The following is a 10,441-nucleotide window of genomic DNA, read 5'->3' as shown; positions in this document are numbered from 1 at the left end:
TTCTGAAAACCTCCCTCCTGCACCATCTCCTTAGCCACATCGGATTTTCAGTACATTTTTAGAGAAACCATTGACATTAATTTGCCAGTGTGCTGAGATATCTTTGCAAGTAGTCCATGCCTCAGACGTCCATAGAAGGGGAGTGATCACAGCTGCCCAGTAGACCATGAATTAGTAGCACCAAACAATCTGCTGGAGGAGCTCAGTAGATTGAGCAACTATGGTGGTATTGGGGGTGGGGAGAGGAAGGATTTCTGGACACTTTATGTCTCAATCCTGCATTCCTGCTGACTGTGACTTTATCCTGGATTTGACATCTCAACCTTCAAATCTGGTTTCAGAGATGGCCCAAGGCAGCTTGGCACACTAAACAACAAGGTCTTGTACCCCTTAAGACTAACTGAGGTTCTTTTAAATAGGGATCTTTCTCACCATCTTCTCCATGGTCACCCTATCACCAACCCTATTTCCCTAAATGGGGAGCAAAAATTAAATTGAGTACCATTTAATATGGGCCTAAACAAGTTCAAATGATCAGCATTTTATATGGTAAACACCATGCCCATATATACAAATTATACTGGATGGTGCTGCTAAAACAAACCAATATCTCGCTGCCTTTAGCAATGGATTTTTCTCATTACTCAACATTATGACCAGAATACAATAACCTTTTTTCCCCTCACTTTTGCTTTGTTCGCCTTGTAAATGGCATGTACTGTGTTGACCCTAATATGAACACCAGTATATTTACTGAAATTAAAAGCCATTTGCCTGTTCGTAGTCCACTAACCTCGCACTTCTAAAATTCTTCTAAGTATTTTCAAACCTCTACTTCCTTAGCAATGCAAAGGTATTTGCATCATCTTCAAATTTACATCCCAAATACCCAGAATCACTGTCTTGAGATATAACCTGGTGTGAAGGTCGTGTACTGGTCTTTCTTCGTCCAGAGAGTATCCAGTGGATTCCCCTCCAAGCTTTGCTAAAAAAACAGTTTGATCATTTCTGATAATTTGTTCAACTTTCACAAAACACTCCTTCATGTTATCTCTTATAACCTCCGTCCCAAATGGGCCTGGTTTCCTAGCATTTTGTATCCTTTTTTAGAGAGCACATACTTACTCTTCCCAACACTACTGACCCATTCAGGAATAGAAATGGAGTCGAGAGCACCTACATAATTCAGTGTTCCAATGCATGGATGAAGGGAACCCACCCCATTATCTATTTTGTTGGATAGTTGTTAAATAAAGCCATTGTCTATCCTGATCCATTCGTACAGAAAACACCATTTGTAATAGGAGAAAACAGGTAAATGTCAGGGTTGATCCTTTCAAACACTGTTCACCAGCCATAGAAGAAAGTGCATCACCTGTAGATTTTATTTAAACACACTGAACCAACTGTGGAATCATGACCAAAGCCTAATCAACTCATCCATCACAGGCTGCACTGGTGATCTAGAACCCACAAAGTCCTAAGTAATTGAAATGGTTCAGGTCTAGAAACCTAGCAGTAATTTAAATAGTAACTTTGTATTCAGGTTGTCACTTGTTGCTGAAGAATGAAAAGTTAATATTTTGTTCCCTGTACCCCTCCATCTCTCTTTCCTTTTTTAAGATGCTTGTAAAATCTGACCTCTTTGACCACAGCTGGTGACAGTTTTCAGCAGCTCTGGTTCAAGGAATGGGACTTTCATGTCTATTGCCTGGAGGAAAGTGAAATTAAACAAAACTTTAAGCCCAGCTTCAGTTTATCTTGTCTAAAAATATTCTGCCTGCTTAAACGATTATTGGTTAACTTTTCTTCAGAATTCATTTAAATGGTCTTCCAGTACTAAGTTGAATAATGCCGTGTTGAGGATTCACACACTTCCTATTTGTTCTGTTACGAACAAATTAATCACAAATTACGAATTAATCACTTCCTATTTGTTCTGTTACGAAGGATGAACAACTCTGATGGGCAGAAGGGTGCAGAGTCACCAATGCCCCCCCCCCCCCCCACCTTTTGGAGAATCGCAAATCGCTACTATTTCGATGCTGTTATCAAGGAAGTAAGAGAGACAAAGGAAATCTGCCAGGGCAGTTGTTATTGATAACAGCTCATGAAAGTTAATGAGAGAGAGACACAGCTAAGAAGTACCACAAAAGAGGAGCGGAACCATTGATTACTACTATTGTCGTTTGGAGAAGGATTGTTTACTCTTCTATTCATTGAAAACCCTCAGGGGGCAACCAGAGTGGGCTGGTTTGATGGGTTACATCATCCCAACCTGATTGACACCTGAGACCCCGTGAGTGGGGATAAAAGTGAGGTCTGGGGTAACACCCCTCAGACGCACCAGGAGAAACGCTAGTGAGCATCAGAACCTCCACGAGACAGGGTGGGAGATCGGAGACCGAACGAAGGGTCGGTAAATTTTAACTCAGTGTGTTGTAGCGAGACCGGTGGGGGCTTGTGTGTGTGTCCACCCTTGCCCGGGTGACGAGTCCACCACAGAAGAACGGTCTAGCTAAAAGACAGAGGGGTCATACTTGAATGGCCACAACAACAACGCATCGACGGATCAAAATCGTAAAGGAAGGTTGGCAAGATAATCGCTGTTATTGTTCACCGCGTTTTCTCTCTCTCTCTCCAACAATTGCAACACATCGACAAACAACTACCGCAGCCTGCATGAACTGAACTTTATATTTCCATCTGACAATTCATTATCCCCTAGACAACGATAGAGCTTGTTTCATTAGTGATTATTATTATACCCGCACTTTTAGGTTTAGTATTGCTAACGTATATTCTCTGTATATTCGCATTGATATTATTTTGTATATTTTTGCTAATAAATATTGTTGAAAATAGTATCACCAGACTCCAATGGACACTTCTATCTTTGCTGGTAAGACACCCAGTTACGGGGTACGTAACAGTTCCAAAGGTCTCAGTCAAGCACAGGCATTCCAGACAATCAAATAGGCTAAGAAATCTTAACATTGCATGCTTGGAAGGGTTGAGAGATCCCTAGCTCCATAGAGTTATGGTGATGCAGTGAGGGACCACTGTGAATCGTGGAGAGGACAATTGGAAGAGTGTCTTGACTATGGCATCCAGCTTCCTGCTCAAAAACCAAGAAAATAGTAGCAGTTATTAGCAGTCAGCATATTAGAAAATCTGTCCAATATTCTCTTATATAGTATGGTGTCATTAAAAAATGCCAGTAAAGAAGCTTGGGCATTTTATTAGGTTTACTATGCAGTAGATATACAAGCTCTTGTTTAAATGTATTAAGGTAAATTGTCCATTGAGGCAATTTTACTACACAATATGTGTACTTTTCCAACCCAAATGAACACTTTGTCAGCTACCATCTTCAATCCTCTGCTTCATTTAGCTATAATTGGATGGAACAACTTTCGGCAAAAGTCTGTAAGAAGCTTCTGTAACCCCATAGCAGCTGTGATTTAGAACTGCAAATCTTTCAACGTCAAACTGAGAGTCTAGAATGCCAAAATTATACAAAGATTTAACTGGCAGACCATTTTCACAATCTGCCTTTTGTAATTGATTACAATAATTTGATCAAACTTACAATATGAATATTCAAAATTCTCCTGGTTTGGTAATGAAGATTCATTTTCAGGTAAGCAAACACAGAGAAAAGTCATAAGAGTAGCTCAAAGTGTTTGCAACACCTTCAGTTAACACTTTATTCATTAATGAATACAAACTTGGATCTAGAAACAAAAAGTTCTTGAAGTGTCAAGAAACATCCAATCACTGGACAATGAGTTTCTTCATTTCCCAACTGATAGGGGAAAAAACACTACAGTAATATTGAGAGTTTTGGGAAATCAGTAACAGGGAAGAGAGCAGCTCATCTGATGAAATATGCAGGAATATGTCCAAACAGAGTTGGTAACTCTGCACAAAATCCTTTGTGCACATGAGCACGTTATCTCACCGAGAATGAATTTCCCAGTATGAACAGGTCAGTGTAGTAGAAAGATTTGAACAACATATGACAGCTAAGGAGGATTATCTATATTTGTAACCAGTTCAGTAGTGTAAGAAAAGAATTCTTGTTCAATGACATCATGTTCTACTTAATAATTAAGTGATATTTCAAGTTCATCTTATTGCACTATACATCATAGATACCCCCCAGAAGTCATTGTTCAAGTGGCACCGACATTTTGAAAGTGAAAAAACAGGTTTTACAGCTTGTTACATGGGACATGACTCGTATATTACAAAATGTAAAGAATGGATCTTTTCAGCAATAGAAAACTTACCATTACCGTTCCTCAGTGATTCCTAACCTGGAGTTCACGGACATCTCGGCTAATGGTCGGGGTCCTTGGCATTAAAAAGTTTGGGAACCCCTGCTCTAGACAGTCTCACTGAAAAGCAATTAAACCCAAGAGGTATTGGGATGCTGTATCTTTAAAATACACATTCCTTGTTACAGTAAAATAATGCAAACCGCTGCATCAGTACAACCTGCGTGAGTGCATCTTCTGGGTCTGTGTAACGCTATGAGAGCTCCATTAGAATTTATAGTTTTCATCGAGAGGTTGCTGACCAGGACAGTCTGCATCTTAATTACTATTTAAGAAAGTTAATCTGCCAATGATTTACATTATAGCTTTCCCAACAACAGCAATTATATTTACATATATAATCTGATCCACCACTGAACAAGTACAGAATATGTACACAGCAACAAATAATGCAGCCAGCTCTCCTATTTAACATGTAGCACTATGGAGATATTTTAATATGCCATTTTTCTCCACATTAACAATAATACACCACCTAGTAGATTAAACCAACAGACCTGAATAGTAATGCCAAGTTAGTATCGTATGGGTCATCTTCTTCTGCTGTGCTAACCGTAGCACCTTTCCTTCCTGATACTTCAGTAGAATATTTCACATTTAATTAAAGTCAACATTCATGATTTTACTTTGCAGCTGATATTTCTCTAGGATAGAAGAATGTCTCAACAGAAACCAAGGCACTTCAAAATATAATGCATATATGCCTTAAAAAGTTGATATGAGATATTGCCAGAATAAAGTACTAATTTGTGGGAGGAGGAGGCACATGGCCAGGTTTGATCTTGGTGGGATGCTAGGAGAATGGGTTATTTGTAAATAGCATTGAATGCTCTGCCGATGATGAGCCTCCTGACTTCACTGGTTCCAGCTCCTATTTCATACAACTTAGCATCCCGCAGAAAACGGCCCATGGGATAGTCATTGATGTAACCATTGCCACCTGCAAGTCCAAACACAACAAAAAAAAAGGATGAACAGATTAGACCCAACTAGCAAAGACTACACTGAATAGATTCTAATAGTACCATAATGTCCAAAAGTGCAAAACTAAAGACTAACATTGGAAGAGAAGACCATTCATAATATTTCAGAATTCATTATCAGTAAACAAGAGAACTGAAATCCTTTGGAATTTGAATTCAATTTGAACTAAAAATGAAAAATAGAAATGTGTAGCTGTAAGAGTGGCCAAGAAAATTCCACCTAATTTCCTAATGGATGAGAAGAGATTGAGTAAACTTGATTTGCAGCTTAGAAGAATGAGTAGTATTTAATGGAAAATTAACATTCCAGCTCCTATACTCAGTTCCTGATTTCTGAAGGACTGCATGCCAAATGCTTTCTGGTTTCCAATTATTGTTTCCCATCTTTCCATTTATGTTGGCTTCCTAATCGTTTAGGCTTTGCTTTCTCCCCCAGAGAGTTATTGTTTAGAGAACACATACCCAAACACTGGATTCCATCCAAGGCCACTTGGGTTGCTGACTCTGCAGCATAAAGAATTACACCTGCACAATCCTGTAAAAGAAAGCAGATATAAATGAGATCCTGTGTTCCCAGTGTTTAAAATCCAGGATTTTAACTGTCCAGTCTTAGTCAACACCTTGCAATTGTCCCAACCAAGCTTTTAATGTCTTCCCAAGTCTAAACAATGCAACAAAAAAACCCACTTGTATTAATTACTCTATTACATAAGTTTAATTTATGAATTTGTGTGATAATGCCGCTGATTCTTTGGGGTATATGTCTTCAATTTACAAATCTGTTTCTCACTATAATAAATGGAATACCATTTTGCGTCCTTAAAAATTACTGTATTAAAATATCCATGATAGACGTATTAAATCTGTAATACATCCGCCATGGATTGTGTACACAAATCTTAGATTAGATTTCAAGGTTTCAAGTGTACATTTAATGTCAGAGAAATGTACACAATATACAGTTGAAGTCAGAAGTTTACATACACTTAGGTTGAAGTCATTAAAACTCATTGTTCAACCACTCCACAGATTTCATATTAGCAAACTATAGTTTTGGCAAGACGTTGAGGACAACTACTTTGTGCATAAAACAAGTAATTTTTCCAACAACTGTTTACAGACAGATTATTTCACTTTTAATTGACTATATCACAATTCCAGTGGGTCAGGTAGACAAGTATCTATATCCACAGTAAAACGAGTCCCATATGGACATAACCTGAAAGGCTGCTCAGCAAGGAAGAAGCCACTGCTCCAAAACTGCCATAAAAAAGCCAGACTACAGTTTGCAAGTGCACATGGGGACAAAGATCTTACCTTTTGGAGAAACGTCCTCTGGTCTGATGAAACAAAAATTGAACTGTTTGGCCATAATGACCATCGTTATGTTTGGAGGAAAAAGGGTGAGGCTTGCAAACTGAAGAACACCATCCCAACCGTGAAGCATGGGGAAGGGAGCATCATGTTGTGGGGGTGCTTTGCTGCAGGAGGGACTGGTGCACTTCACAAAATAGATGGCATCATGAGGAAGGAAAATTATGTGGATATATTGAAGCAACATCTCAAGACATCAGCCAGGAAGTTAAAGCTCGGTCGCAAATGTGTCTTCCAAATGGACAATGACTCCAAGCATACCTCCAAAGTTGTGGCAAAATTGCTTAAGAACAACAAAGTCAAAGTATTGGAGTGGCCATCACAAAGCCCTGACCTCAATCTGATAGAAAATTTGTGGGCAGAACTGAAAAAGTGTGTGCAACCAAGGAGGCCTACAAACCTGACTCAGTTACACCAGTTCTGTCTGGAGGAATGGAACAAAATTCCAGCAAATTATTGTGAGAAGCTTGTGGAAGGCTAACCAAAATGTTTGACCCAAGTTAAACAATTTAAAGGCAATGCTACCAAATACTAACAAATTGTATGTAAACTTCTAACCCACTGAGAATGTGATGAAAGAAATAAAAGCTGAAATAAATCATTCTATCTACTATTATTCTGACATTTCACATTCTTAAAATAAAGTAGTGATCCTAACTGACCTAAGACAGGGAATGTTTTCTAGGATTAAATGCCAGGAATTGTGAAAAACCGAGTGGCTAAAGTGTATGTAAACTTCTGACTTCAACTATACATCCTGAAATGCTTTCCAAGAAAACATCCCTTTCTTAAGTTGAAGAATGACAGGAATACTTTTCAGGAACTTGAGGCATCACAGAGCACTTTACAATCTATGGTGTAGTTTTGAACATGACTGTCATGTTGGAAAATTGTCAGCCCATTAGCTATAGCAAGCTCCTACAACAGCTATGTGGCAGCAGCCAGAGAACTCATTTCAGTGATGCTTTCTGATTGATAAGCACTGACAAAGACAACATGAGGTCGAAGTAATCAGAAGGGTAACTGATGTATAAAAACGTTTCCCGTCTTTCAAACAAACAGGACAGAGAGATGCTGAGTGATTAAACTTAACTACCAATCATAATTAACTGCACTCTACATAGAACAGGTTGAATACTTCTCATCCCAAATGCCGGATTTTGGAATATATAATGAAGTAGCTTAGGATCACCATCATTTCCAACTCTGAACTTATGTGCTAACTGGCAAGCAGTTTTTGCCTTACACTTACCCATCACACATGTACTTAACGGTAAAAATGATTCCATACCATTAATATAATGAAACTATAATGTGTGCAGGGTAACAAAACCAGCACAGCAGCATCAGGAGAGAATACCTGAGTCAGCTGTTGAACAACAACAAACAGCAGGCTTTCAATCTCCACCTACAATGCCTTGTTTAGATTAAAAGGTTACAGCACACTGTATTGGTATTTTACTTTTTTAATGTTTTATATAAGGTATAAAAACAATCAGATTGTAGACTTGTTCTGTTGTTGGATTTTCATCAGCAACAATCTTGGCAAACTCAATGAATTTCTCTGCTGCTTCGTGATCAGCAGATGATTTATCACCACAAATATTTAAAAATTTAACGCAGTGTCTTTTTCTTAAACTTCTGCAAGCAGCCTGCTGATTATTCACAGTTACGTCCAATTTTCAGTTTATCGTGATAGATCTTTGCTTGTTTCATGATTAACATACCGTTCAGTGACATATGTTCACTCAGACGCTGACAAATCCACCTTTCAATACACAATTATTTTTTCACTTTATGCAGTGTTTTTCTATTTTTCATTAACTTCTGTTCACTACATGTGAGGTCACTTCTCAGAACTGGCTGTGGTGTGCAGACACCTGCACATCACCTGGGAAACTTCCTAGCACCTTGTGGAATTTTGTCCATTTGTGACATCATGTCAGTGCTCAAAAAAATGTTGGATTTTGAAAGTTTTCGGATTAGGGGCATTCAACCTGTATTACATCTTTACTACATTGTCTGGAAACCATACAAAGGAAGGAACAGAGGCACTGGACGGTAAGAGGCAGAGATAAACATGGAATAGAGTCACACAGATTTTACTTGCAAGATGAAAAAGAAGCACTATTATTTTAGATGAAAGAAGCAAACGTTTAGAAGTGCTATTTCACACACCTGCAACTCTCTTTCCATCTGATTTCCCACTGCCCTCTTGCACTATGAATGCAAGGCTTTTAAAACAACGAACAGGATGATTTAATACTATTTCCTCTGCTTTCTGGAAGCCTTTCCAAGTTGCCTTCAATTTTGTTAACAGTGCCTAGTAAAAAACTTTCTCCTAACTTCTTTCCCCTGAGGGCTGGTCCGCATGAAAAGCTTTGACACAGACTGGCAAAAAGAGAGATCACTTCATCCATTAAAGGAAAATCAAAGGTAGAAGAGCAGTGACACGAGTGTTGGATTACTTAAGACGTAATGGGCTATTATACCTCCTGACTTGTAAACTTTGACACTGGTTGTCCAGTTGAGGGCAAAAATAGCAGAAAAAAATGCTATCTGTGTTTTGCTCTGTAGCTTTGAAACAAGTTTCAAAATGCTATGTAGGAACTCCTTCCTCAGGTTTCTTTAAACACTCGGGAATTCTTCAGTTTCAGGTATTCCTTAGTCAAAACTACCTCCACCTGCCCCTACGCAATATTTCATTGTCACACTATGTTGAAGGCCTGAATAAACCTGGCAAAACAGCTTTAAATTATGGGCAGTACAATATAAGATACCGGAGAAGAATTAGGCCATTCGCGCCCATGGAGTCTGCTCCACCTCTTGATTATGGCCGATTTATTTTTCTCTTTCCACTCCATTTTCCTGCCTTCTTCCCGTTATCCGGCAAGCTTACTAATCAAAAACCTATCAGTCTCTGCTTTAAATATATCCAATTACTTGGCCTCCACAGTGGTCTGTGGTATTCCAGGGATTCACCACTCTCTGGCTAAAGAAATTCCTCCTTATCTTAGTTCTAAAGGCAGGCCTTTTCACTCTTGAGGCTTTGTCCTCTGTTTCTAGACTCTCCCACTACTGAAAACAGCCATTCTATCCAGGGCTTTCAATACTTTGTAGAATTTTATGAGTTCCTCGCTTCATTCTTCAAAATGACAATGAGTACAAGCCTAGAGCCATCAAATGCTGGGCTCCCACCATGTTTAACAGCCTAAGTCAAAGGCTTACTGAAAATCCAAATAAACAACATCCTCAAAGTTTCCTTTGCCTGTCCTGCTTGTTACTACCTTAACAAATTCCAGCAGGTTTGTCAGATTAGATTTCTCGCTCCCCATCCCCCCATAAGGAAACCATGCTGATTTTGGCTTATTTTACCATGTGCTTCCAGTACCAAAACCACATTCTATATTTTCATATTGCAATCTGACTAGTTTGTAATTTAAAACTGGATAGTTGGCAGGATACTTGGTAGTGTGGAGGAGCAGAGGGATCTGGGGGTACATGTCCCCAGATCCCTGAAAGTTGCCTCACAGGTAGATAGGGTAGTTCAGAAAGTTTATGGGATGTGAGCTTTCATAAGTCGAGGGATAGAGTTTAAGAGACACGATGTAATGATGCAGCTCTATAAAACTCTAATTAGGTCACACTTGGAGTACTGTGTACAGTTCTGGTTGCCTCACTATAGGAAGGATGTGGAAGCATTGGAAAGGGTACAGAGGAGATTTACCAGGATGCTGTCTG

The 10,441-nt window shown here is 39.0% G+C and overlaps 1 protein-coding gene across 1 annotated transcript in view; it reads right to left on the bottom strand.

Annotated features, from left to right (window-relative positions):
- Positions 1–3,673: 3,673 nt before the first annotated feature.
- Positions 3,674–10,441, bottom strand: part of ivd (isovaleryl-CoA dehydrogenase) — a 105,173-nt gene continuing 98,405 nt past the window's right edge. Inside the window, exons 11-12 of the mRNA XM_073040323.1 lie at positions 5,789–5,861; positions 3,674–5,283 (exon numbers count right to left, since the gene is read on the bottom strand). Of these exons, the coding sequence (XP_072896424.1) occupies positions 5,150–5,283; positions 5,789–5,861 (207 nt within the window). The 3' untranslated portion in view covers positions 3,674–5,149. The remainder of the gene's footprint in view (positions 5,284–5,788; positions 5,862–10,441) is intronic.

The sequence above is a fragment of the Hemitrygon akajei genome, chromosome 3 (genome assembly GCF_048418815.1).
Source record: "Hemitrygon akajei chromosome 3, sHemAka1.3, whole genome shotgun sequence".
NCBI classification, from domain to species: Eukaryota; Metazoa; Chordata; class Chondrichthyes; order Myliobatiformes; family Dasyatidae; genus Hemitrygon; species Hemitrygon akajei.
This window is presented reverse-complemented; position numbering and strand designations above follow the sequence as displayed.